This window comes from Penicillium samsonianum (genome assembly GCF_028829775.1).
Source record: "Penicillium samsonianum strain IBT 33392 chromosome Unknown utg000007l_segment0_segment0, whole genome shotgun sequence".
In the NCBI taxonomy this organism is placed as follows: Eukaryota; Fungi; Ascomycota; class Eurotiomycetes; order Eurotiales; family Aspergillaceae; genus Penicillium; species Penicillium samsonianum.
This window is the reverse complement of record NW_026643265.1, coordinates 2,315,924-2,342,073: the sequence shown is the minus strand read 5'-3', so window position 1 is coordinate 2,342,073 and position 26,150 is coordinate 2,315,924. Positions and strand designations below refer to the sequence as shown.

The following is a 26,150-nucleotide window of genomic DNA, read 5'->3' as shown; positions in this document are numbered from 1 at the left end:
AGATCAAAACTTTGGAATCGCCCGCTGAGTCAACCCGATATCGCCGTCTGTTTTTTTGCCCCGCGGGAAGTCCCGCTTAGTAGCGGATTCCGGGGTCTGCTTGGAAGGAACACAACTTGCAATGCCTTCATCTTCGTTTGATTCAAAGAAAGAGATAGCCGTCAATAGCCTTCTGGTTTTGGCCATGTGCTGGTTGATAGACAGCCTTTGAGATACGTTATTGACCTCATCTTGGAGGACTGAACTCTAAACATCAGCATGAAACGTAATCGGAGGTCTGCTGACGCGCATTATAAACGAACTGTATTCTTAGGAGGATATATATGAGTTTTTCTTGTGTAACACTCTATTCAAGGGGGGTTGATAGATAACTCGTGGTGTGTTGTGGGAATATTTAGACGAGGCGGCTGTGTAGCGATATATAGTGGGCGGAGATATACATCAAGGTAAGCTGACATCTACCTTCTCTCCTTATTTACTTCTTCTACAACATTTACGAATCTTTTTGTTTGGCTCCTATTTTCTTGTTTTGCTTTTTAGATACATACTTTCAATGTTTATATTAAGGTTCCAATGTGGAAAAGTTTAGACACGGTTAAATCATCTATTGTATGGTGTGCTTCATCTGTCTCCGGTTATATCAAGATGAACACCTAGGTAATACTTGAACAGGACAAACCTAAAACGGTAAAAAGAGAAGCCTGTTGAGCTTGCCATAACTTGTCAGATTTACTTCAAGCTATTATTTCAATCCATCCTTTGACATATATTGAATTGCAGCCGATGAGGACAAAGACGCTTGAACTCGGGATTCTGCTACACAACCTATGCACTCAACTTGTACCGTGACAATTAATATTCTGACACGGACATTATGTACATATCTATCTAGGGGATATAGACTGAAGTTGGTACATATGTATCCAGATGATACCCCGCGATCTGTACTACGTGGACTTCGATAGCCTGCTCCAAACCACATCCTCTTCAATACCCCATTCTTTAAACAATCCATCAGGTAAACCAGGCAGTGTGCATTTTTTTTGTTACCCATATGGCCTCTCAAACCGTAGCAGCTGGTAATTCTGATTTGCATAACTTTCGGGTTCCAACCATCGTCCGGCCACTTCACAATAGCATCCCCTCGGAGCTGCTCCCTCGGTATGACCCAATCTACGTCGCATACTACAATGCATTTAATGCCGGGCGACTGCATACACACGAGATCCCGATCGAAGAGTTCCGCAAGAACCCTGCCCGTTATACCATTTCCTATGGCCGAGCTCCCGGCCCTGATATTTTCCGCATCACAGAACAGAAATGTCCTGTGGATGGCGGTGAAATCACTATACGAATATTCGAGCCAGTACCCCGGCTTGACGACCAGGGTCAGCCGAAGAAGAGAGCAGCCTATGTCAACTTCCATGGTGGTGGGTGGGTGTTTGGTGGACTAGCCTACGATCACGATTTCTGCAAGCGAGTTGTCCATGGTCTTGACGGGGACCTTGTCGCATTTGACGTGGATTACCGACTGGCCCCCGAGCACAAGTATCCTATTCCCGTGAACGATTGTTGGACTGCTTTCAATTGGGTAGGAATCTCCCAGGCCAAGATATTGGAGAACCAAGTGCTGACGAGGCAACGTCTAGATTCGCTCCCACAAAGCGACTGAGTTCAATCTAGACCCGGATAGGTTCGCAGTGGGAGGTGCGTCAGCTGGAGGCCAGCTTTCGGCCGTCATCAGCCATCTCTGCCGCGATGCAAACATTCCTCTGCGCTTGCAAGTCTTAACCGTGCCGGTGACAGACTTGCACCGTGTCTTCACTCCTGAGGGCGAGTTTGACCGCGAAGGTTGTCCCTACGAATCATACCGGGAGATGGAGTTTGCGCCAGCGCTACCAGCAGCGCGCATGGCATATTTCCACCGACAATTTCTAGGAGTTCCTCGACCGGCGGAGTGTGACGAGGTAAGTTCGGACATGAAGTAATTGCAAATATAATGCTCATTTGTCTAGGATTGGAAGATATCGCCCATTCTCGCACCAAACTTCCAGAACTTGGCCCCTGCGTTGGTGTCTACGGCGGAATTGGATCCGCTGCGCGATGAAGGAGAGGCGTATGCAGCTAAGCTTCAAGCTGCTGGGGTATCTGTAGAGGTAGATCGAATTGCAGGAGCTCCGCATTTGGTCGCTGGACTCGATGGAATTCTGGAGGGAGGTCAGCGATATAACGAGAAGGTGATTGCGACAATGAAGCGGCAGCTTCAAGGGCTTCAAGGGATGAGAGTTCAACCCGTAAACAAATAAATACCACAGTACCAAACCAGATATTACTAAATATTACCGAATATTACGTGCCTCACTGCCGAACAACCCGTTCCCTTCGGTCCTGCCGATACCGGGAAATTTCGGCTGTGGACTCGGAGAGTCGATCTGATCTCAAATTTGACACTTTCCTTTAAAGGAGACCAATTCTCAATTTCACTTCCCATAGAAGCTTCAGAAGCTTGGTGTGAACCTTTGTATACCCTCTTTGGTACAGCTACAAACCCAATTGTCACACAATGAATCCCACTTCCTCCCGAGCCGCGGTGCGCTCTATGGCCACTCTGACCAATGCGGCCAGAGCCACCCCCGCAGCTCGCATCATGTTGTCGCCTTTTGCTACCCGGTCTCTGAGCTCTAATACCCGTCAATTCGCTCAATTTCCCCGCCTTCAATCTTTGAACACCTTTTCCAACAAGCGAGCCTTTGGAACTACCGTCAGAATGGTATGCTGTTTCGAGAGCGCGGTGGACAAACAAATCCAGACAAACTGATGTGTGTGATCTAGTCTGTTGACGCTCGTACTGAGAGCGATGCCTTTGGTGAAATCCAGGTGAGTGAATCTTGATACAGAAATGGTGCCACACAGAGCTAATGGTTTTCTCAATAGGTCCCCGGAGACAAGTACTGGGGTGCGCAGACCCAGCGGTAAGACGACCCATCAAATCGATATGTTACAATGCGAAAAACGAACAAGGTCGCTGATGGATACAGCTCCCTGGGCAACTTCGACATCAACCAGCCCCAGGACCGCATGCCTGCCCCGGTGGTCAAGGCTTTCGGTATCCTGAAGGGTGCTGCTGCTGAAGTGAACATGAAGTACGGCCTTGGTATGTGAAGCTCTTGCAGAAAGTAGATATCGTCAGGTTATTAACTTGCACAAGACCCCAAGATTGGTGAGGCTATCAAGCAGGCCGCTGCTGAGGTTGCCGAGGGTAAGCTGCTGGACCACTTCCCTTTGGTCGTCTGGCAGACTGGTTCTGGCACCCAGTCCAACATGAACTCTAACGAGGTCATCTCCAACCGTGCTATTGAGATCCTCGGTGGCACCATGGGCTCCAAGAAGCCCGTCCACCCCAACGACCACGTTAACATGTCCGCCTCCTCTAACGACTCCTTCCCCACCGTTATGCACATCGCTGCCGTTGTCGAGCTCGAGCAGTCCCTTTTGCCTTCGCTCAAGGGCCTCCGCGACGCCCTCCAGGTGAAGGTCGACAAGTTCGAGCACATTATCAAGATTGGCCGTACCCACTTGCAGGACGCCACTCCCCTTACTCTTGGCCAGGAGTTCTCTGGCTACGTCGCCCAGCTCGACCGTAACATCGAGCGTGTCCAGGCTTCTCTCCCTCACCTGCGCTTCTTGGCTCAGGGTGGTACCGCTGTCGGCACTGGTCTCAACACCTTCAAGGGCTTCGACGAGGCCGTCGCTGCCGAGATCACCAAGCTGACCGGCACCGAGTTCAAGACCGCCCCAAACAAGTTCGAGGTTCTGGCTGCCCACGATTCCATCATCGAGGCCTCCGGCTCCCTGAACACTCTGGCCGCCTCCCTGTTCAAGATCGCCCAGGATGTGCGCTACCTGGGCTCCGGCCCTCGCTGCGGCCTGGGCGAGCTGAGCCTGCCCGAGAACGAGCCCGGCTCTTCTATCATGCCTGGAAAGGTCAACCCCACCCAGTGCGAGTCACTCACCATGGTCTGCGCTCAGGTTATGGGTAACCACGTCGCTGCCACTATCGGTGGCATGAACGGCCAGTTCGAGCTTAACGTCTTCAAGCCCGTGATGATTGCCAACCTGCTCCACAGCGTGCGCATCCTCTCTGATGGAATGAACAGCTTCCGTTCCCACCTGGTAGAGGGTCTTGAGGCTAACGAGGGACGGATTAACTCCCTCCTCAACGAGAGGTATGCGCTTAAACCCCCCCCCCCTTACTTTTGGTGGCAAATTCTAACTGTATGATAGTCTGATGCTTGTGACTTGCCTGAACCCTGTCATTGGTTACGACATGGCCTCCAAGGTGGCCAAGAACGCTCACAAGAAGAACCTTACTCTGAAGGAGAGCGCTATGGAGCTCAAGGCTCTTAGCTCTGAGGAGTTTGACCAGTATGTTCGCCCCGAGCTGATGCTGGCTCCTAAGGAGTTGAAATAGATGAACAGCAATGCTGTCCTGTGATATTATAGACCATTTCCGATAGGATGTGTATACTGAAAAGAATATTATGTTTAATTACCTTGTGTTGTGATTTTATACAGGTTTTGTATGTGTAGATCCTAACCTATAAATAGCATCTTCGATCGCAAAGACGATCAAGAACACTGGTAAATTGGAGTTGTCGAGATATTTTTGATACATATGTACATTTCAATAACCTTGGAATTTTTCAATGCAGAAATAAGCAGATCATAGTAAACAAAAAAACCGAGAGAAACAAAAAAAGAATCTACTAGGTCGTCCCTTGGTATGGAGAGTATTAATAGAAAAGCCCCCTTAGTGGCGGTGTCTCACCTGCATGGAGGGCTGTACCTGAACCCTTCAAAGTCAAGTACAGGTACTTATTTCTCATCTTAAAAACTTCTTTCTTTTCCACATCGAAACTCTTGTATCGCTCCTCAATTATATATTAAACTCCACTCAAAAAAATTAACCTACTCAACCCCAAGGCCGCCGATCTCCCTTGCGACCCCCGACCCCTGATAAACAATCCACCCTCAACCCTCAATCTCTTCAACCCTCCCACTCTCCAACTCTCACCGTAAAAATGACCGCACACGCCCTGCCAAACACCACAATCCCCGAAGCCGTCAAGCCAATCATGAACTCAACCGCCACCCCAGTGGACGCCGCAATCGAGACCGTCGCCGACGGCCCCCTCTTCCCCTCCACCCTCATCTCCCCCGAAGTGATCTCCCTCCTGCCAACAGACTACACAATCCGGCCGATGCGCCGCTCAGACTACAACCGCGGCTACCTGGACGTGTTGCGCGTGCTGACAACTGTTGGTGATATCACCGAGGAGGCGTGGAACCAGCGGTACGATTGGATCACCTCGCGCAATGATGAGTACTACATGCTCGTGGTCTGTGATGGTGCGGACCGAGTCGTCGGAACCGGCAGTCTGATTGTTGAGCGCAAGTTCATTCATTCCCTCGGTATGGTCGGGCACATTGAAGACATTGCCGTTGAGAAGAATCAGCAAGGCAAGAAGCTTGGCTTGAGAATTATCCAGGCTTTGGATTTTGTTGCTGCCCAGGTTGGCTGCTACAAGGTATGTGTTCTTATTTCTTATGTCTATGATTCTAGTGTTGTGTCACTGTTCATTGCTGACTCGTTTACAGAGCATTCTTGACTGCTCCGAAGTCAATGAAGGTTTCTATGTCAAATGTGGCTTCAAGCGCGCTGGCCTCGAGATGGCGCATTATTACTGAGCGTTTCTTGATCCGTGATTTTTTTCCCCTCCTGGTTCACGCCGGTTGTTTGATATAGCGTTTGGGTCATTTGGGTCAGTTAGTCCGGCGAGGCTTGGGGGGAGGCGCTGTTGTCCACACGAAACCTGTGCAAACCATGCGATTGTTGCATTTGAGAGAACGGAGCTGCACCTGACCCTAATCCATCGTGATTAGCATGGCCCTCGGCACATGGCAAGGAGCAACTGGCATTTGTGGGATTTTACATCCACTCCCCACTATTGGCAACTCGATTGCGCACCGTGAGAGTTCTAGGGCAGGCAAGTGCTTGATCTACCAATCATGATCATGATGATGGTGCTTCTGTCATTGCGCCGATCCCCATCTTAGCTTGTAACACTACTGATGTTGTTTGTATTATCTCTGCCTTCTCGAGAGTTTGGAATCAATGCATTGCGGGGATGGAGACCTAGATGGTCTAAGTATAGATGAGCATGAAACATGACAATTATATATCATTATTATTCAACTTGGAAGATCATCCTCTGGTCAGAAAGGGAAAAGGTTGGTTCAATGAGTTATGTCGTTCTTGCTTTGTATCCGGCCACTCTGAAGATGCTGCCAGAAAGAGGCCATGTATGCCTTTCTCTTATATTTAAGGTCAAAGGCTTAGAACAAATCAATGAAATTCAATTATAGATCGGAGGCCGAATCTGGACTACTTCGTTGACAATATCCGATAGAGATACATATCCAACCACTCATGAGTAGGCCTGGTGGACATGATATCTCGGGGGAAAAGCAAGAAACGTTCCATTGCTGGAGGTTGGATAAGATATAGTTTTAATACTCGCATGGGGATTCATTTTTTGATTCCTTTGTTCCCATTTTTCTGCATGAAATTGTATTGCATAAAGTATTTCCAGAAACAAGGTCAAGGCCCAAGGCCAGTCCTCACAGACAGTACTCCAGCTCCGGTGCCCGTAAGTTCCATCATATCGCAACCGTCACAGCGCTGCTCCTTTCCGAACACCTCCATTCCCAACTGTTTCAAAAAGAAATTTAGCGGGACTTGGCGGCGACCTTGGGAGCAGAGCCCTTAGCACCCTGCTTGCTCTGGATGCGCTGGGCACCGCCCTTGGAGGCGGCGGTCTTGGCCTTCTCAGCCTTCTTGGCGCTGGCGGAAGCAGCCTTCTTCTCCTTGGCGTCCTTGATGGCCTGCTTGCGAGCAGCCTCACGGGCCTCAGGGCGCTGGGAGCGGCGCTCCTTGATCACGTCGAGGGAAGCACCAACGATGCCACGCTGGTTCTTGACAACACGGCGGGTGCGCTTCTTGGCGACCTCCTATATATCAAAAAGATAACCCGGTCAGTAATCTGCAGTCGCATTTTCCATCATTTGGTTTGAATCATGGTGGTGACGTGGTAATTCCTCCTCTTGCTCCGTCTCATGGTTTGTGCGTTACCATTCGATTCGGCCTTTTGTCCCTCCACACAATCTAACGATAATCCAAGGGGAGGGGCGACCGACCTCAGAGATACCCTTGCGGTGCTGGCGACGGAAGAGAACAGTCCATGCGATGCGGCGGGGGTTCTTGCGCTGGAGGAAAAGGGACTCGGACTTTCCACGCTGGAAACGGAAGATCTTGCTGTCGCCACGGACGAACAGCTTGCCCTAAAACATTGAACATCAAAGATTAGCTTCTAGCAGCAATAAAAAGACGGCGGAATTTATGTGCGGCGGTTCGGCTAAGACGGAGAGTGACAATTGTGACGGTATTGAAATATCGAAGTTGAATGTCGAATCCGTGATGCCGTTGTTCCCTCGCACAAAAATTCCTCCCAAAAGCGACGACGGGAATTGCAAACGCACCTTGCCAGGGTAGATCTTCTGGCCGCTGAAGGCGTCGTCGTAAGTACGCATCTTGACGGATGGAGATGCGCTGACGGGGGTCGGTTGGCGTTGAGTGGTTGTCGTAAATCGTGGATCGCGGTGATGCTACTGACCCAATTGTGGTGCGGGCGCTCGCTAAAGTGCGACACGTGACCACCTCTGCCCTTTCCGGGTTGACTTATCGATAAGGTCACATGATATGTCTCTCTCTTCCAATACTTCGATTGTTTATGATTTCTGATCAGGATAGTTGCATAGCTTGAATTTTGTTACTTAGTTTCTGCTTCGAGTTATATGTTGCTATGAGTGCAAGTGAAAAAAAATATGAAATGACCTGAAATTCACATTTCTTTTACTGACAAGCCCACGACAAAGCGCAAGGAACATAGAATTTTCGCCGACGAACAACTCGGGGGCCCTCAAAGAAGTCAAATTTCCTTTGAATCTGGGCTATAGATGAACCTGGAAGCTTTTGGTGCAGAACGGCTCAAGTACAATCCTCATATACGAGTATGTGTACTCAGTCTACACCTACACGGCTGGAGTACATCTCTTCTTCAATAGCTCTTTCTATCAGAGTTGGAAATCAGGAATAGATAAAGTTGACATATACACAATTCTCAAAGTGAGGATCAAAATTGTGCAACAAACGATATAACGTTCAGTACACTGCGGGAACTGTAAGTGGCTGGACTACATTAGATGTATGATAGCGGATGTGTTGTTAAGAATGGCTGATGAAAGTTAAACACGCCGGACGAGGTTGCCTCTCTGCAACGCCTTCTAGAGAAAGCCAGAATAACTTGAGACAAGGGTAATGGGAGGAGCAGAGAATGTAATCCTACTCAAAGCAACACGGTTGCTCAATAACAAACGCTTGGAATTCAATGCCTGCTATCGCAAATAGAAAGGGTTGTCCTGCACTTCATGGTCACATAACACCAACGGGCTTAAGTCATAGCATGTGTCCGAGTCCACTCTTTTGCCGTTTGGATTGCAGCAGGCTCATCATCCTTCCATCTCTGAGCAACGTCGTTGGCGAGCGGGTCATCGGGATTCGGGGCTCCAAGCAGTGCCTGAATTGAGAGTAGAATTGTACGAATCTGGAGAGCTGGAGACCAATTATCTGAAAAAACATGGTTAGATAATCGCAGTTTGAGAACAAATCGTATTCTGTCTTACTCTTCAAGACATCCAAACAGATGCGACCCAGACGATCGATGTTGGGGTGGTAGATCTTGGTCAGGAAGCGGATTTTGGGTGGGGTCATAGGATAGTCGTCTGGCAGGAAGAGCTCAAGTCGGAAGATACCACCTGTAGAAAGTATGTTAGTACTTCAATTGATACGAGGATCTGGTTACCGCGAGCCTACCCTCGTATGGAGATTGCGCAGGTCCGTGAATTGAGACATCGAAATAGCGGAGGTTATCGTCATGGGGCACAGCATTAATGCCTGGAACACTGTAACCCAAGCACAACATGTTAGCTGCTATGCAAATGACCCTTGGAGCGAGATAAGCTGCTTACGGCTCTGCCATCAGACGTTCCGTCTCCTTAATGATTCTCTTGGGTAAAGCCATGGCGAACCGGCTTATCGAGACGCGTGTGGACCTGGTGTAGTAATTTCAGACGAGGAGATTGTTCCTAAAAGAGACCAGGAACTTGCACACTTCAACGTTTGGTGCGACCACGAGATGTAATCGGAAAAGTCAACAGAGAAAAGTAAAGTACAAGTCAACCAAAAAACAGATCCCTGATCTCGACGTATCCGGCCGAGGGGCTCCTGCATGGCGGGGTTATTTCGCGTCCCGTATACGAGATCATGTGATGTCATAATCCCGCCCCACAGCCACAGCACCAGCCACGCTATTGTCCTTATCGCGTTATCGCAACCCAACTCTCCACATGTGCAGTCTTCGCGACAAGTCGAGGGTACAAGTCATCTCTAACCATGAAACAAGGATAGCGGATGCCATTGTGGAAAATGGGAACAGGTGCATCACTTCCAAATACATATGGTCTTGCGTTATATGCATGGATAGACCTTTTACTCCCCGGTTCATGCAAGATCGCGGCCCGACGAACACCGGAGATTAAACAGAGCGGCAATCACAGTCACCATGTCTAGCTCGATGGAGCCGAGGCCTCTCACGTCGGCTATGGAGAGCCCGACGTTTGATGAGGACAGCTCCTTTCATGTCGAGCAACCGGTGGGTTCTATGTCAATATCCCCCTGTGGACGCGATGTTGTTCTAGCGTCCAAGGAGGGTCTACATGTCATCGACCTAGACTCGCCATATTCTCCACCGCGGTATCTCCCTCACCACACACCATGGGAGGTAGCTGATGTCCAGTGGTCGCCATTCGCTGCACGCGATCAATGGGTTGTCAGTACATCCAACCAGAAAGCGTTGGTCTGGAATTTGGCCATGAAGACATGGCAGAACTCTATTGAAATTGTGCTTCACGCCCATTCTCGAGCAATTACCGATATCAATTTCTCAGCATTTCATCCAGATATTTTAGCGACCTGTTCCGTGGACAGCTTTGTGCACTGCTGGGATTTACGTGCTCCGTCGCGGCCAGCGGTCTCATTCTCGGATTGGTTTACTGGTGCAACCCAGGTGAAATGGAATCGACAAGACCCTCATGTCATTGCAAGCTCCCATGACCGATTCCTTCGGATTTGGGATGATCGCATGGGTGCATACCCAATCAAGTCGATTGAAGCACATAACACCAAGATCTACGGAGTTGACTGGAATCGTGTTCGACGCGGCGCTCTAGTTACATGTTCTTTAGATAGAACTATCAAGTTCTGGGACTACACCACCGATTCAGATGTTCCAGAGAAGCAGATTCACACACCATTCCCCGTGTGGCGGGCACGCAATACGCCGTTTGGATGGGGTATGCTTGCAATGCCACAGAGAGGCAACAATGATCTTCACCTTTACAGCCGGCGAGCTGCAGAGGGCTCAAATCCAGAGGATGACTTGCCTTTGGTACATAGTTTCCCCGGACACAAGGGACAAGTCAAAGAATTCCTGTGGAGACCACGCGGAGGGGTAGCGGATGGAATTGACCATCGCGAATATCAACTTGTTACGTGGGGGACAGACAGGGAGCTCCGTCTCCATAAAGTTAACCCTGAGATTCTGGCGCGCGTCGGGTACGAAAAGGGCAAGTCCTTTATTTCCACACGAACTGTCACACGGCTCGGTGCCGTATATCGGAGTTTCCGCGATGTAAATTCAGATTTGGATCTCGATGACGTTGACGTGGCTTCCTCTGTTGGCCATCAGAACCAGAATACTGCGGCAGGTGCTGGGATGAACGCCATTACTGTTCCTCACGCTCGGGGTTGGATAAAGGGAGGCCATGTTGATCGAGTTGGCATGCAACCGAGGTCAAATTTAAGAGCCGACACAAACCCAATTGCTTGGATGCGCGGTGTGAAAATCTCAGGCTGGGACATTGAGACATTAGGAGATGAAATCAGCCAGGTCGGTGAAAAGTTCACTAAGGTGGCATTTGATTCAGTTGATGTTCGACAAAGAAAGATTTCCATCTCTCTCAATGGACCCTGGGGTGCTGACGGGGCCTCCTTATTCTTGAAAGTTGATATCAAGTTCCCGATGAGCTACCCCAAGACTGCTATCCCAACCTTTGCATTCCAAAAGACGGCAGCCGTCACCGATGAGTGGGCTGCGAAGACTACGGCTGAACTGCGCACAATTGCTGAAACCTACATGTCCCGAAATCGAGGGTGTCTGGAAGGTGCTGTGCGTTATCTCTTAGGCGAAAGCAGCCTGGAGGACAGCATCGCGTGGATATTGGGTGAAACTGGCGATACCCTCAAGTCCCCTATCAATGGTGAACTGGAAGGTGAATCCAGCGACGAGGATGAAGTCGGCATGACCCAAAGCCAAGAGCTGGGGATGAGCTCTGAGCTACTCCGCCCTGTTAATGCCAACGTCATGGTGCCTGTGGCCAAAGCATGCGGGGCGCTTTGGGCAAATGACGGCCGTCTCATATGCTTCTTCCCGCCGAAACCAAAGAAGGATAAATCAGCCGAGTTGTTCGAGAACATGGGCTTCAAAGAGATGACTCGTTGGTCCAGAGGCGATAAAGTTTTTGAAGGCTTCGGCCGGTTACATACCAACTCACCCGGCCCACGCGGACTGGGAACGATAACGAGCACAGATGATGGCGCCTCGGATGATTCGGACGAGTCATACTCAGACTCATCGAGCTCTTCTGGCTCCTCTGACGTTCTTTCTGGGCTACAAACACGTTTCCCAGCACCTCGAACGTGGCGCAGTGCCGGCAGTTATGGCATTCACCGACCGCGATCAACAGATAATTCTCAGCGATCGACGGGGGGTGGAGCCACAGTCAAATCAGAGGCACCCCAGAATATCGTATCTATTCATAATCTGAGTGATATGTTACCTGTCAAGCGGGAGTTGGCGAGTCAATATCGCATCTGTGGCAAAGGAACAGATGTATGCGCCCATAACGCGGCTGTTGCCCTTGACGCTGGCTGCTACGAATTGGCCCAAATCTGGGGTCTGATTAAGTTGGTATTGCATGTCCGAAAAAGCCCCGGCACTTTGCCGGAGCCAGGGTTGTTGCAAAGGCGTACACACAAAAAAGGGGGCAGAATCGGTGGTCTGGGAAGAGATGGGCTGTATAGAGACTTGACGGGCAGTATTATTCGCTGGGGCGACCATCCCCTTGGTAGTCATTGGCTTGTCCCTGCTCTCTTCGAACACTTTGAGCGCATTGGTGATGTGCAAATGGTGGCAATGCTCTCATGTGTACTACTGGAAGCCAACCAAGAGGGATGCTTGGAGAATCAGCAAGCCAAAAAGACACCAGAGAAACGGGATTTTTCATTGGATTTCTCCCCTGTCCCGATTCCAACCAAGCCACCAGTTGCAACGCCAGCTTCGTCTAGCCTCAAGGACGTCCAGGCTATGCCCGCGCCCCAGACCTCAGCACGCTCGTCTAGTGAGATCTGGCGTCTCGATCCCACTCCCCCATATTCCACAGGCACTACGCCTCCATTCATGTCCCGTCCACGAGGCATCGCTGCTGATCGAAAAAATCCGAGCCACAATGTCTCCATAGCTGCATCGCCTGATCAGCAATCCCAAGCACGAAGCGGATCTGGGTTTGGATCGGTGTTGGCGTCCTCCTTATCTCGTTCATTCACATTCGGACCGTCATCTGCGTCACCACCTACAAGTAGGATGGACAAGAAAAAGCCGACTCCTCAAAACAGCCCAGGTGTGGCAACCGGACAAGTGGTAAGTTGTTTTAATCTTAGTTTGAGATGCTTACAAAGATTGATCTGTCTGACCCCGATTGCCCTCTAGTCGCAAGCTCAATCCGACACTGAAAGCGATCACGCACCTGAGTCTGCACCACCACCCGCACGATTTAAGGTCACATATAAGAATCAAAGTGCATTTGAAAGCGACGGACCAGCGCAAGACTCTTTTCCTGACAGAGATGAGGAGTTGTTGTATCGGTCATACCGTCTTGCTTATGCCAATCTATTGTCGATTTGGGACCTACCCGTTCAACAAAGCGAGGTGATAAAGATTGGAGCTGTGACTGATCGAGTGGACGACCTGACCTCAAGCCAGTACTGGAACAGCACCGGCTCCGAAGAGACCGCGTTGAAAGACCCACAGCCGGAGCCAAGCTCCCAAGCTCTTGACTTCCAGCGCCATTGCGCCAGCTGCGGCCACGCGTTGCAGCTCTCCATCTTTAATAAAGAACTCCTAAGCCCGAATTCCCCCTCCAAACGACACCAGCGCAAACCATCAGTCCGCCGATGCCCCAACTGCAAGCCCCGACAGCCACTGCCAACCAAACTACCTTGCGTCATCTGCGGCGAGGTGGTGAACGGTATGCTGATCCCCTGTCTGAGCTGCGGACATGTGAGCTGTTTCGACTGCCATCGGCGCTGGTTTCTTCGACCGGCCGACAAATTCGACAGCCCATTCGACCACTCAGACCAAAACAAGTTCCTCCCAACCTGTCCAACAGGATGCGGCTGCCAATGCTCCGAGCACATTGCCGTTGATGTACCCATGCCTTTGTGGGAATCAGCACCCCCTGGTACTAAAGAGTACACACCCATCACTCCGCCCAGCCTTGTACAGGCGAAACAATCTCATCGCCGACAATCTGAGCCCGTTGCCTTGCCTGCCATCCGAAAAGAGGAACTGCGCCCCAAAGGCGGTGGCCAACTTGATCACGATTTGGATGTGTGGCAGGATTCGTCCCCGTTTTCATCTCTGGCCCGTGGTCTCGGCGGTGGGCTGAGTCGTGGCTTGCGGACGAAAGAAGATCGGAAGAAGAATAGATCTGTCACCATGGCATCGAATTTGAGGAATTCTTGATTTTTCGAGGTTGGTGTTGAAGGGCGTTTATGATTTTGCGTATATCCATTGCTTTCGGGGAAGGACTCTCAACTATTAACAACTTAATTGGACAATCTGATCCATGAAATTCAACGTTGATACTATCTATATATATGTTCATCCAACGCTTAGTATTGTAGGTTTCCCAAGTTCCCGGTATCCATTTTGACCTTCGATCTGTATAGTGCAAATCTTGAATATGGAAGAGGTTGATAATCCCCACTACTTCCGACGCAAGATCTAGGGAGTACGATATAGTAGACTACTGCTTCCACTTAGAAGCTAGTGCCAATTATCTCCGAATATGCCATGAGTTACACTTTATTATGAAGTCTGGATGCTTGGCATTTTAGTTGCCGATGATCTAGATCTCCATCGAGGCGTTGAGCACGGACGACGGTGGCACTGGCCTTTAGCACTAGTCCAATATCAAAGCAGCGCACCAATCAAAACAACAAGGTATACTTCCTAGGCCGTACCCATGTTGTACAAACAAATCAACCTTAAGACAACTACATTTACTCGGATAGAGAGAACAGAGAAGAATAGAAAGAATGAACTCGTGGCTTCATTAAAGTATTTCACTCTTCAGGTAACAGAGCAAGCAACAGGGCGATCTAAAAATTCGGAAAACCGCAGAAAGCAGAGGGGAGAAACAGTGCTGGATATTTGCAAAACACAAATACCGCAGTCTGACTCCCCAATACCCATGAAACAATGCGCCAGCCCATTTACCCAAATCTATTTTTCAGGAGTGAATTTACAGCTGCTTGAGGACAGAGTCGGCGCTGGAGAGCTCAAGGCTGTTCTTGGCGGCCTCCTTGGCGGCGTAGGTGACCTTACCGTGGTCGATGATGATCACGTAGCGGTAGGTGCGGCCCTCCTCGTCAGCCCAGCCGATGCTCTTGGAGAACTTGGCCTCGGGGTCGGAAAGGAAGAGCTAAAAGAAGACACGAGTCAGTCAATTGAGTCCATTATTTGTTTTGGGGAATTGGCAGAGATTGGAAAGAGGGATGAAGGAGGGTGATGGATCACATACAATATCATCTCCGGTGACACCGTTGGCCTTGCCCCAGGCGCTCATGACGTAGGCATCGTTGTAGGCGAGGACAGCGACCTGGTCGACACCCTTGGCGCGCAGCTCGGGGAGCTTCTGGATGTACTCGGGGACGTGGTTGGCGGAGCAGACGGGAGTGAAAGCACCTGTAGAGCAAAGTGGCGGTCAGCGTGAGAACCTTGCAGACGGCATAGGAAGAGAGGGGGAATTGAAAATTTTGTCGAAAGAGCGGTGACGTACCGGGAAGAGCGAAGAGGATGACCTTCTTGTTAGCCCACTCCTTGGAGGCGTAGTAGTTGATGGGGATACCGCAAGAGGTGATCTCGCCAGCCTCCTCAGACCAGGGGATGTAACTGTTGTGGCGTGTTAGCCGGAGGGACGCAATTGAGGGGTTTAACTCGATAACTCACGAGAACACCACGTCCTTGGGGAAGGCGTCGCCAGACTTGAAACCCTTAGTAGACATTTTGAGTATTGAATTGAGTATTGAATTGAGAGATGGAAGTTAAGATTGTGGATACGAGAAGAGGATGGAGGGAAGAGAAGAAGTCCAAGTATTTAATACTACGGCTGACACATATCGGCCCATCGGGATTTATGACGAAGTGGGGACCCCTGAATTTACCTTACCAGAGAAGTGAGGTGATCCGAAGAAGAAAGATACCGAACCACATGGATTATCAAGAAAGACCGCCGAGACTGAGCGTTATCTGATTTACATTATTCATAATGGGCGAATCGGATGAGAGATGAGTCATCCCGGATCATTGCCCAGGTGTAAAGTCGGCTATTAAGATAAGTTGCTTCGGATTTAGTATTCCTGGTTGTTCCTAGCTGTTCTCGGGAGTTCTTGGAGACCAAGTCCATTTTTGTTATTGGCCAAAAATGAGGTACCGAGGTGGGGGATGATGTTATTAAATGCCTGATCTCTAAGGCAGAAGGTGGGATGCTAAGGTCATGTGACTGGATGCCTGGGTAACTGGGTGCCTTAGGCCATAGAGGTAACTAGTTATTAGTTACACCTTAGCTACACCGCATATCCATGCATATCAATTCATTTTGTGTACTTTGTATGAGAAATTGAACATTTCAGACTAAATGATTCTCCAGGATAATGCCTTTGAGTCACATCATACCCCCGGCTAAGTAAATTCTGCATATACCGCCATTTCAAACTCGCTGATCAACCCAATGCGGCCGGCATCCATGTCAACCTTGGAGCGTAGGGACGCGCAGAGTGGGCCCGTCAGCAGCTCCTGAAGGTCATTCGAGCCAATAGTCTGCGCGTTGGAGATCTGATCGATACTGGCTTTGGAGAGGATGGATCCACGGTCTGCGAGCACCATGCCAAGGAACTTCGTCCAATCGCGCGGTGTTGACCACGGACCAGGGCCACCGCAGTTATGCTGAGCTGGGATTTGCGAGAGCCAGGCGCCGCGCTCTAGCCCTTTGTCGTCTATGCGATCGTACATCTGACGAGGCGGTCCATCATGCCTGGGTGCAACTCGGGATAGAAGGTCGCTTAGGCCATGTCTAACTAGTGGCTCCCAGATGTTGGATCGCATGAACTCCTCGAGTGTGGTATTGTTGATTCGCGCGATGGTCTCGCCGGCTCAGTCGGTGCCAGAGCCATACACCCAGCCCTCTCCGAGCTCAAAGAAGAGTGGGTAGGTCTTCATGCCTTCCTGTGGGGTGTGTTAAATGCACCTCGATACTTGCAGTATACATAAAAGAAAAAGAGAAAAAGACTTACAAAGTCATTGTCAAAGACGCTGTTAGTCTTGCCATTCTGTCTCGCCCATCTTGCCAGCCGAGGACTTGGGTGATAGCCACAGCCGCTTTGATGGCTTATCAGCAACCGAAGAGTAATAGACTTAGCTCTGGGTTTTATCAGGCATTGGCCCTCTGATCTGACACCATCCAGAACCAGAAGAGCACACAGGTCCGGAAGGATTGGGGTTATATCATCATCGATGGAGATCTGCCCGTGATCGACACAGATCATGATGGCGACTGTGGTCATGAGTTTGGTGGGAGAACTTTCCATCTGGATCTAGCCGAACTGCTATCTACGCCATTAGGCGCAAGAGATCCGTTTGAAGTTCCATGAGACGTGCCATCCACGATAGCTAGGAGGCGCCGCAGTTTCTGCAGCAGCAGCCTTCGTCTTAAGGGTATCAAAGAAGACAGTTCCTGCTAGACTCTTGGGCGAGCACGAGGGAGCCAACAGTTGCAAAAATGACATGCCCGCACCGAACTTTTGGCTGAGCTAATAGATCAGCTCGCTGCCGTACATACTATCGAGACCAAAGTGCGAGAACGGCTGGCTAATATCGATGTCCTTAATGATGCATGAGCTTGGCCAGCCGCTTTGCAACAACATCCGCCAAAACTATAACCACGTCGTCGATTTCTACGTCCAGTCTAAAGTAGACTTCGCTTTTAGAAGCTACAGTGGTGGGTTTCTCGGACGCCATGTCAATTGGTTCCTGAGGACCTTCTGGCGCGCATGGTTCGACATTGACCGGGTAGGTCCCGAGGGCAGTCGCTGAGACTATCTTGAGTAAAATTTGGCACTGTTCTCAACGTCAACACCTGTAACTTCTCTCTCGGTCGCAATCCCTACTACATATGGGTCGTGTTTCATAGGGAACACTTTTCCTGTTCGGGCCTTCCTCGCGAGATCATCGAGAAAATTGATGCTTTTGCCACAGAGTCCCCCTACCACTAGAGCCAGGATCGCACTCTCACTGGTGCGGTAACGAGACCTGCGCGAATAAATCTATAAACCTGCCTCTGCCCTCGTTTTTCTATCAGAATTGCCAGTTTCAAAGGCACGCACAGTTCAACAACGAGTATATTTATACTTTTACGTGGGAAGATGCTCGAGTGGATGAGTGGCCTGCTCAATCTCGGAGCAGAAGATGCAGTGTTGGCTATTACCAGCGCTGGAGATGACATAATATCGTATGCGACAAACAGGCCGGCCAGAATCCACGCGGTTGATCTTTTCATTATATAGGAAATGACGGCATCTAAATGTTCTCTTGCTCCCTTTGACATATTTTGTTTATTCCAGGGGTTCTCCTAATACCAAAGCACAATGTACTATGTATAGGCTATTGGTCAACAACTTACGACGCCACTGCACGTAGGGGGCCATAGTTATGCACATACGTCTCCAAACCCAATCAATTCTACTCCTTAAATCCGTGTCCACTGTCGGATCAGAAGCGTTAGGCAGTAATCTGTCATAAGAAGTTCCCTGGGAACTATGCATCAGGAGATGGGTAAGCTGACTGCAGCGGGAAGGCTTTTTGGCGGGTTCAGCCAACTCTTTAACATGATAGGGGGCATTGGAAATGTCTCGGGTTAATCTGCCGTCTTTCATCAAACAAAGATGAGCAAAGTCTCCGTACGGAGTACTCCGTATCTCGTATCGGTTTAGGGCATCGAAATTTGAATCAATATTCACCGCCTTCTACTTTTGCTAATGCCGTCTTCCTGGGACCCACCGTGACTGCCAGTACCAGAATATCATTGGTGACCTAGCGCCACTAGTCATCCTGTCAAGCAGAATAGCGCTTAGTGCCAGATCGCTCCCGGGCCCGTATAATGCCTCTAACTTCCTTTGGACAAAGATCAACAGGAATCTCCCGTGGAGCGGGTTTGGGGACCGGAGTTCGGGGATTTAAGTGTGAGCTCCATATCCATGCCCTAATGTCACTCTGATTTCATGACATATTTATACCATGGCAGAAGTATATTTACCGGCGAGGGAAAAGCCATGGAAAAGCCATGGAAAAGCCATCGCCGACGACTGAACTAGCTGTACAGGAGCCTCTTCGCGCACCAGCAGAAGAACAACATCATGAGCACCAGGAAGCACCAACGCAATCTAATAATGCCCATCTCACTCTAAAGAAAACATGGCGCTTCTGGGCCGTGTTCCCAGCACTATGCATGACGACTTTCCTCTCGGCCCTCGATACATCCATTCTCTCGACCGCCCTTCCCACAATCGCCCTCGATGTTGATGCCGGCGAGCTATACATGTGGATTACGAACTCATACATACTATCATCGACGGTTGTCCTGCCACTGTTTGGACAGACCGCCAACATCTTCGGTCGGCGATGGATGCTGATCATCTCGGTTGTCATATTTGCCTTGGGGAGTGGAATGGCCGGTGGTGCAAAGAACACTGGACTTCTTATTGCGGGACGAACAATTCAAGGCATCGGTGGCGGCGGTATTAACACCCTCGTGGATATCGTCATTTGTGACCTAGTCCCCCTCCGCCAGCGAGGTAAATATGTCGCGCTCATGGCAGCTGTGTGGGCAGTGGGAACGGTGATCGGCCCCGTTCTAGGCGGCGCATTCGCCCAGTATGTCTCGTGGCGTTGGGTCTTCTATATCAACCTGCCGCTTTGTGCTGCGTCACTTCTACTGCTAGTGCTGTTTCTTCGAGTCACACACCCGCCCAGCAGTGGTACAGTGTGGCACCAGCTCAAGCGCGTGGACCTCGTTGGTAATTCTATCCTTACAGCCGCCGTTATCTCGATTTTGCTCGCCCTCACTTGGGCTGGAACAACATACGCCTGGTCTTCGTGGCGAGTTATTTTACCTCTTATCCTAGGGCTCGGGGGCTGTTCCTTTTCTACGGTCATCAAATGTCACGATTCTGTGCTGAGCCCTCGATTCCACTCCGGCTATTCTCGAGTGGAACTGGGACGTGCGCGCTGTGGATTGCTTTTCTTCAGTCTATCCTGCTGTACTGGGTCGGATATTTCCTGCCAGTCTACTTCCAGGCTATACGTAGCTCGACTGCCACTGAATCCGGGCTATACGTTCTTCCTATCACTGCCGCAATTGCGCCTTTTGGCATCATCACGGGAGTTATCATCGCCATGACTGGCAAATACCGCGTCTTCCATTTCCTGGGATATATATTCCTCACGATCGCCAGTGGCCTCTTCTCGCTCCTAGATGACCATTCACCCGCTCGCGACTGGGCTGGCTTCCAGATACTCTTCGGCGCTGGTTCTGGTATGATATTCTCCAGCACGCTACCTCCGATCCAGGCATCGCTACCCGAGTCCGACGTGGCCACTGCAACCTCCACCTGGGCGTTTATGCGCAGCTTTGGTTGCATATGGGGTATTGTGGTTCCAACCACTATCTTCAATGCACGTGTCCAGGAGCTGCTGTATCGCGTCAGTGATGTGTCTCTGCGCGCAAAACTTGCTAATGGTGGTGCATATGCCATGGCCAGCGAAGGACTGATGCGTACTTTGCAAAATACCCCGAACCTTATGGCGGAAGTGCTCAGTGTCTATCAAGATAGTTTGCGATGGGTTTGGTGGATTTCGGTCCCGTTCGGTGGTATCGGGTTGCTTCTTTGTATACCCATTAAGCAACTGGAGCTCACGGAGGATTTGCATACAGAGTTTGGATTACACGATACTGCAACAAGTAGAGAAGGGTGAAATAGTCAATTTCCTTTTGTTATAGATGGCTGTGGATATTTGGTCACTTTCTCAGAAGTCAGGAGTCAGGAGTCGTCACAGATGTTCCAAGGTTCTAATGTTTATATTTCAGAATGGTTTTAAGAGTTATCGCGAGGACAGGACTAGTGGGTTTGTCTAAGAACATACTCTTGATGTCTTCAAGGATATTTGTGGTGGTCCCGAAATGTGATCGATTGCGACTGCAAATAATATATTTCTTTTTTTGTTGGATGCAATGTTTAATATGTGCATGATATTGAAGGCTGTCTTTAGGTTCAATCCTAGTGATAGAAACAGCAATCCCGATATCCACTGCACTCATGTCGATTGACTCCCAGAATAGCAGGTTAATGTCTCGTATCATTAACATGGGGTGTCGACTCCATCAAACGAGCCAAAGTAACAGCCTCCCGAAGCGCCCGTCCAACATGTCCACGCACACCAGCCTCTTCCATAACCATCAACCCGCCAATCGTGCAGCCCTCGGGAGACGTTCCTTGATCCTTCAACAGGGCGGGGTGGATACCACTCTGAAGCATCGTTGCCGTCCCTTGCATTGACTGGAAGATCATGGTATGAGCCAGGTCCCGTGGCATACCAACCGCCACCGCGGCATCAATCATTGCATCGCAAATGACAGCGAAGAAAGCCGGCGTTGAGCCTCCGACCGCGGTAGTGGCATTCATCAACCTCGGATCAACGTGTACTGCCTTGCCGATTTGTTCGAAAATCGACGTCGTTATCTGGAGATACCGTTCGGGCAATGCAGGCTCTGATGTTTCAATAGCCGTAAGTGATTGAGACACCTGGGCTGCGATGTTCGGCAATGTGCGCACCACCCAGGCTCTGCCAGCTGTGTTATCGGTGGTGGTTGCGGTGCCGTATAGTGTGGCTTCGAGCCTTTCTCTTGTCCAGCCGGCTGCAATGCTGATGATAAGCTTGTCTGTCAACGCCTCGCAAAGCCCAGGTTGCGTCAGGACGGTCTCGATATCGGCGGGGTCTGCGCCTAGAATAATCACATGGGCGTTTTGTACGGCCTGTACATTGTTGCCGCGAGAAATGCTTATTTTGTCCAAGGAGTCGGTGAATCGCTCGGATAGTCTCTTCTCTGAGTTTTCACTGCGCACGCATGCTGTGTATCGAGCAAATGGTAGCTCTTTAGACTTCTCCGCGGGTGCATTGACCAATCCGTCTAGGATGGCAATGCCCAGGTTTCCTACAAAGTTGGAGCATTAGTCGATATATTTTGCGTATGGGCTTGCGTACTTACCACAGCCTAGGATGCAAAGAGTTCCGTTTTGGATATCCATGATTTAATATTCAAATCAAGTAAACAAGTAAATTATTTGAAGGAAGCAAAAGCAAAAGACAGCAAGTTTTGAAATTTGAAGCCCATCGGGGACGCTTCCGAGTGTGGAGAACTCCATACCCCGCTCAAACCGAGGATGGATGAGCTTCATGAGTTTCATGATATTTCAGGATGTTTCAAGACATTTAAAGAGTGCTTTTTCTCCAAATGCTATGCTTATTTGCATTTATTCCTCCTGCAGCAGGTTTCAAGTACTCGGTAGCTGGATACATCGGCTCCAGCTAATTGACTATAAGTGTTGGATTCAACAGCCCTTTTTTTTATGAATTATGCGGTTAAAAACCTCGAGGCTTCCAGGCAAGCATACAATCCATAGTTTAAATAGTAAAATATAGGAGATATAGAAACATAGAATTGGAGAAACATCGGGAGTCCTCCCGGTTATAGTTTCCCCTCAGCTCTTATCTTGCAAAGGCACTTTTCTCCAACTCCGTATATTATAACTGCTTTGGGGGAAATGCGGGGAGAATACTATATCAGCTCAAATAGCCCACAAATAAGGAAATGCACTTGATTTCACTTCACCATGGGCGTTTCCACATCAGATTCTATTATTATTGTCGGCGCCGGTGCTTGCGGCCTCTCAGTAGCACTACATCTTTCTCTACGAGGCTACACAAATGTCTCGGTGTTCGCAAAAGATGATTATATCCCTTTCGGAAACTTGACAAATGTAGCGTGCCCCTAAAAGCCGTTTATTTTCCATAAAAAAAAAGGGGGAATAGAATAATTGCTGATGGCTATGCGATTGAAATATAGGTCTATCGTGCAGCACAAGATGCAGGCGTGCGATTTTTCCTGGGACAGCAAGTCGACCAAATTGTTTACGTGAGCACATTGGCCGGCAAAAAGAACGCTGGTATCCGCACAAGGAATGGATTTTATCCCTCGTCGCTCGTCATTATTGAAGCGGGGGCTAGGGATGACGATTCATCTGGTCAGCTGCATGCGCCCGACTCCTTGGCCATACCCCTTTCTTGCTATACCAGCACCGACTCGAATTCCTTTGTGGAATACGTGCCACAAGCATCTTCTTCAGTTATACTGCTATCAGGAAATCTGGTACCAAGCTCTAAGGTGTCTATGGTGGGACCACTGGTCGTAAATCTCTTAGAGGGAACGAGTGGTCAGCAAACTGCATTACAGGCCCAGAAAGTGTCGGAGACTTCACCTCAACCCTTGTCTAGGCTGTGAAGAAGTTTCATCAAGGACGAAAAGGCAAATCGATATATTCACCATCGCCCAATAATTCCTGGTCCCCGAAACTGACTTGGACTCCTTGACGTCGACCGAGGCCTACGATGTACAATCGAACTCTTTCCAAACATACAAACTTTAAAAATTCAACCTAAATCTAGTCTGTCCTTCAAAAGTAAGACAGCTGCATTTTATTCATGAATCGTTCCAGACGCTAGAAGTCAAACTATGAAGTCGACGAGTCAATATTGTAGTGCCGTCGACGAGGCCTATCGACCCGCTCAGGGTTAACCAATTTAGGAGCTCCCGGAATCAACACACCCCAACCAAGACAGGGACGACAAAGACCCATCGCAAAAGCCTCGGTGATACGGAGGATGGGACGTGGATTGGGGCAAGGTACTTGTCTCTCGCGGGAATTCGCTTCTTTACAGCGCTCGATCCACACTGCTTCTGTATGCCCACAGCCACTGATGCCGCAGTGGCCGCGGTACCATTTATAACGAATTTTGCACATGATGGGTGATTTTGTTGAAAATGGTAGAGCTCCGGGGTAGATACTTGCGATACTAGCCTTGGGTGGAGAAGGCTGTTATAGAACACGGGTTTGGAAGAAAACCTATATACTTGTAGAATTCCAAAAAGCTGTGGAGCTCAATGAAATGAATAACATCCAAATTGGATTTGGATTTCTTTCATCCTGGATTTTGCCTTGTCTGAGACAAAGAGGTCTATGCATGGTGCAATTGAGATTGAGAGCAATGCATTTGTTGATATCTTTGTTCCAAATATAAACTATCCTAGATCCTCAGTTTCCACTTGGTTTCCATTCATTCTGTGCCACACATGTGGATTGACTATATGTATACAATATTGTCGGCATCTCATCCTCATTACGTGCTACGAAGAAGGTCAGAGCTAGCACGAAGTAATAATGGTTTGTTGAATTCTTTCGGAACCTGCTCTCCGTAATTATAAAGTGAGAGCCCGCATATTATGTATAAAAAAAAAAACTTGATCCAATCTATAGCATGATTTGTTAGCACTTCCAGACAATCCAATGCGTCAATAAAAGAGAAAAGGAATCCACAAACATAAGGAATCTCGTCGTAATAATATATAAGTATATATATTTTCAATCAATAGTATGATATCTATATTTTAGTACACGCAGAATGGACAATGGACTTACCTCCTAATCTCCGCCTTGAGCGGCAGCTGGGGCCGCGCCTTGGGCCGCGCCTTGGGCCGGGGCCTGGGCCGGGTTTGGGAGGGGGTAGTGGCTGTAATTTTTATTAGTATCCAACATCATAGGGTTTGATGTAAGTAGTGCATACTAGTCAAACCACCTCTCCAGGAGGGCGTCAAGGCGCCATACGGCCAGCAAACAAACATACATGCCCAAAAGGGCCCACAAGAAAGCCTTCGTCTCGCTGGGGATTAAGGCGGCCAGCAGACGGTCCAAAAACGCCGCAAAGCGGGCAAAGTAATCGTTGGGCGACGGGTTTTCACCGACAGGAAAGGCTTTCGCGGCCGACATCTGCTGACAGGGCTGTGTTAGCAAAAAAGACCTCAAAAAGGACTGCTGGGATAACTCACTGTGAGAAAAGGTGGTGATTTGCGATGTTTACAGAACCAAAATTCTCTCTACGTAAGGTAACAAGGTAGTAAAGTAGCAATTGGAAGGTGCATGTGAAACGAGGACTACAATGGCAGGCACGAATGTTCCTAAATAGGAAGGAAGCGTGTGGAGGTTGGACTTCGGGAACGACTGCAAGTTTAGATCAGGGGATTCGAAGCCAAAAGAAAGAGTTGAATTGCACAATAAAACCTCAAACTAGCAAGCAGGCACCTAGGGGCCTGACACTGACACTTAAGGTACCACAACTTCTTCCTCGTCCTCTTCGTCAATAAGCATGAATGGCTCATCGAATTGGTCCGCCTTGCCTCTTCTCGTCTGCTCTTTTGAAACATCGCTCTCGTATCCTGGGGGCATTACAATCAGATCAAAAGGGCTGTCATGACTGTCAAGAGATAACCCCCATATCGAAGCTCGATTGACCCTTTGGCGGTAAAAGCTATTGTCATCCACGATATGGAAATCCCTAAGGAATTCCTCCTTTTCTTTTTTGGTAAGCTCAAACCCCCGAGCCTGGTGACAACATCCACATTCCACCATACAATGTCCAGCTCCAAGCTGTCGTGTTTTATCAATCTTGCGATCAGCGCAACATCCACAGCCACGGCTACAGCATCCCCCCTTCCTCACGCAATCCTCGAACAAAACTCGGTGCATATACCAGAGAGGATGTGATCGCCACAGATCAAATGCTCTTATCAGTGGCCCCTCCACGAATGAGTTTCGGACTTTCCACCACTGGAGTTCCAGCAACCAATATCTCTTCTTCAAAGCCTGAAGCACGGCCTGTACATCATTCCTATAGAGTGGCCAGCTGCCTGTGGCCTCAGGCTTCTTGGCGAGGCATTGCTCTTCCTGGACAGTATTTCGGAGGTCTTGTTCTATCCGGAGAAGCTCAATCGCTCTACCAACATAGGATGGCGCTTTTCTAACCATGTTCCACCGATACCGTTGAAGAGAATCAATATCTCCACTCTTTTCGATCTTGATTTCATCTTGAGTTTTCTCTCCAGGCAAGGCCAAGTCAATTTCTGATCGAGTCGGCTTGTCCGCAGATTGCATGTTGAGCTTTTGTTGACCGCAGAAGCCGTATGCTAGTTGAGACTAGGTTATCGTCTCGGGTATAGAGAATAGAGAGATGGGGGAAGATTATCCTTAAAGTTGAGGTCTACCTGATGAACGACTCATCCTGATGTCAGATACTCTTCCGTAATCTCTATTGGACCCGCATATCTCTAACAGTAAAAGAAACAAAATGTGAAAAGCCAGAAAACTTTATTGGTTCAAGAATAGCTCAGTTTCCCTTCTTTGATCGTCC

General features: G+C 49.2%; 16 protein-coding genes across 16 annotated transcripts; 7 read left to right on the top strand and 9 right to left on the bottom strand.

Annotated features, from left to right (window-relative positions):
• Positions 1–3: 3 nt before the first annotated feature.
• N7471_011752 (uncharacterized protein) lies at positions 4–186 on the bottom strand (the record flags this gene model as incomplete). The annotated part of the gene is made up of 1 exon (XM_057284471.1): positions 4–186. The coding sequence occupies one exon, from the start codon at positions 184–186 to the stop codon at positions 4–6; it is 183 nt and encodes a 60-aa protein (XP_057130737.1).
• An 868-nt stretch (positions 187–1,054) lies between these two features.
• N7471_011751 (alpha/beta hydrolase) lies at positions 1,055–2,306 on the top strand (the record flags this gene model as incomplete). Its single annotated transcript, XM_057284470.1, has 3 exons — positions 1,055–1,591; positions 1,650–1,967; positions 2,016–2,306. The coding sequence occupies 3 exons, from the start codon at positions 1,055–1,057 to the stop codon at positions 2,304–2,306; spliced, it is 1,146 nt and encodes a 381-aa protein (XP_057130736.1).
• A 257-nt stretch (positions 2,307–2,563) lies between these two features.
• N7471_011750 (class II fumarate hydratase) lies at positions 2,564–4,471 on the top strand (the record flags this gene model as incomplete). The annotated part of the gene is made up of 6 exons (XM_057284469.1): positions 2,564–2,770; positions 2,833–2,877; positions 2,935–2,972; positions 3,039–3,154; positions 3,209–4,226; positions 4,285–4,471. 6 exons carry the CDS (start codon positions 2,564–2,566, stop codon positions 4,469–4,471), a joined length of 1,611 nt encoding a protein of 536 aa, XP_057130735.1.
• Positions 4,472–5,081: 610 nt separating this feature from the next.
• On the top strand, positions 5,082–5,748 carry gup1 (glucosamine 6-phosphate N-acetyltransferase; the record flags this gene model as incomplete). Its single annotated transcript, XM_057284468.1, has 2 exons — positions 5,082–5,588; positions 5,659–5,748. The coding sequence occupies 2 exons, from the start codon at positions 5,082–5,084 to the stop codon at positions 5,746–5,748; spliced, it is 597 nt and encodes a 198-aa protein (XP_057130734.1).
• Positions 5,749–6,789: 1,041 nt separating this feature from the next.
• On the bottom strand, positions 6,790–7,650 carry N7471_011748 (60S ribosomal protein eL24; the record flags this gene model as incomplete). Its single annotated transcript, XM_057284467.1, has 3 exons — positions 6,790–7,071; positions 7,258–7,401; positions 7,600–7,650. 3 exons carry the CDS (start codon positions 7,648–7,650, stop codon positions 6,790–6,792), a joined length of 477 nt encoding a protein of 158 aa, XP_057130733.1.
• Positions 7,651–8,570: 920 nt separating this feature from the next.
• On the bottom strand, positions 8,571–9,200 carry N7471_011747 (E2 ubiquitin-conjugating protein UBC13; the record flags this gene model as incomplete). Its single annotated transcript, XM_057284466.1, has 4 exons — positions 8,571–8,746; positions 8,803–8,934; positions 8,993–9,081; positions 9,148–9,200. The coding sequence occupies 4 exons, from the start codon at positions 9,198–9,200 to the stop codon at positions 8,571–8,573; spliced, it is 450 nt and encodes a 149-aa protein (XP_057130732.1).
• Positions 9,201–9,740: 540 nt separating this feature from the next.
• Positions 9,741–14,039, top strand: N7471_011746 (Mtc5p; the record flags this gene model as incomplete). The annotated part of the gene is made up of 2 exons (XM_057284465.1): positions 9,741–12,935; positions 13,005–14,039. The coding sequence occupies 2 exons, from the start codon at positions 9,741–9,743 to the stop codon at positions 14,037–14,039; spliced, it is 4,230 nt and encodes a 1,409-aa protein (XP_057130731.1).
• A 567-nt stretch (positions 14,040–14,606) lies between these two features.
• Positions 14,607–15,678, bottom strand: N7471_011745 (peroxiredoxin family protein). Its single transcript, XM_057284464.1, has 4 exons — positions 15,528–15,678; positions 15,358–15,470; positions 15,100–15,263; positions 14,607–15,000 (listed from the first exon to the last, which is right to left on the bottom strand). The coding sequence occupies exons 1-4, from the start codon at positions 15,581–15,583 to the stop codon at positions 14,821–14,823; spliced, it is 513 nt and encodes a 170-aa protein (XP_057130730.1). The 5' UTR covers positions 15,584–15,678; the 3' UTR covers positions 14,607–14,820.
• Positions 15,679–16,259: 581 nt separating this feature from the next.
• N7471_011744 (serine hydrolase domain-containing protein) lies at positions 16,260–17,164 on the bottom strand (the record flags this gene model as incomplete). Its single annotated transcript, XM_057284463.1, has 3 exons — positions 16,260–16,721; positions 16,755–16,802; positions 16,871–17,164. The coding sequence occupies 3 exons, from the start codon at positions 17,162–17,164 to the stop codon at positions 16,260–16,262; spliced, it is 804 nt and encodes a 267-aa protein (XP_057130729.1).
• A 301-nt stretch (positions 17,165–17,465) lies between these two features.
• Positions 17,466–17,669, top strand: N7471_011743 (uncharacterized protein; the record flags this gene model as incomplete). The annotated part of the gene is made up of 1 exon (XM_057284462.1): positions 17,466–17,669. One exon carries the CDS (start codon positions 17,466–17,468, stop codon positions 17,667–17,669), a length of 204 nt encoding a protein of 67 aa, XP_057130728.1.
• A 1,246-nt stretch (positions 17,670–18,915) lies between these two features.
• On the top strand, positions 18,916–20,606 carry N7471_011742 (MDR family MFS transporter; the record flags this gene model as incomplete). The annotated part of the gene is made up of 2 exons (XM_057284461.1): positions 18,916–19,852; positions 19,918–20,606. 2 exons carry the CDS (start codon positions 18,916–18,918, stop codon positions 20,604–20,606), a joined length of 1,626 nt encoding a protein of 541 aa, XP_057130727.1.
• A 368-nt stretch (positions 20,607–20,974) lies between these two features.
• Positions 20,975–21,937, bottom strand: N7471_011741 (pyrroline-5-carboxylate reductase family protein; the record flags this gene model as incomplete). The annotated part of the gene is made up of 2 exons (XM_057284460.1): positions 20,975–21,843; positions 21,898–21,937. The coding sequence occupies 2 exons, from the start codon at positions 21,935–21,937 to the stop codon at positions 20,975–20,977; spliced, it is 909 nt and encodes a 302-aa protein (XP_057130726.1).
• Positions 21,938–22,522: 585 nt separating this feature from the next.
• N7471_011740 (FAD-dependent oxidoreductase) lies at positions 22,523–23,190 on the top strand (the record flags this gene model as incomplete). The annotated part of the gene is made up of 2 exons (XM_057284459.1): positions 22,523–22,669; positions 22,756–23,190. 2 exons carry the CDS (start codon positions 22,523–22,525, stop codon positions 23,188–23,190), a joined length of 582 nt encoding a protein of 193 aa, XP_057130725.1.
• A 229-nt stretch (positions 23,191–23,419) lies between these two features.
• Positions 23,420–23,710, bottom strand: N7471_011739 (uncharacterized protein; the record flags this gene model as incomplete). The annotated part of the gene is made up of 1 exon (XM_057284458.1): positions 23,420–23,710. The coding sequence occupies one exon, from the start codon at positions 23,708–23,710 to the stop codon at positions 23,420–23,422; it is 291 nt and encodes a 96-aa protein (XP_057130724.1).
• A 678-nt stretch (positions 23,711–24,388) lies between these two features.
• On the bottom strand, positions 24,389–24,733 carry N7471_011738 (uncharacterized protein; the record flags this gene model as incomplete). Its single annotated transcript, XM_057284457.1, has 2 exons — positions 24,389–24,476; positions 24,531–24,733. 2 exons carry the CDS (start codon positions 24,731–24,733, stop codon positions 24,389–24,391), a joined length of 291 nt encoding a protein of 96 aa, XP_057130723.1.
• Positions 24,734–25,066: 333 nt separating this feature from the next.
• N7471_011737 (uncharacterized protein) lies at positions 25,067–25,894 on the bottom strand (the record flags this gene model as incomplete). Its single annotated transcript, XM_057284456.1, has 1 exon — positions 25,067–25,894. The coding sequence occupies one exon, from the start codon at positions 25,892–25,894 to the stop codon at positions 25,067–25,069; it is 828 nt and encodes a 275-aa protein (XP_057130722.1).
• Positions 25,895–26,150: the final 256 nt, after the last annotated feature.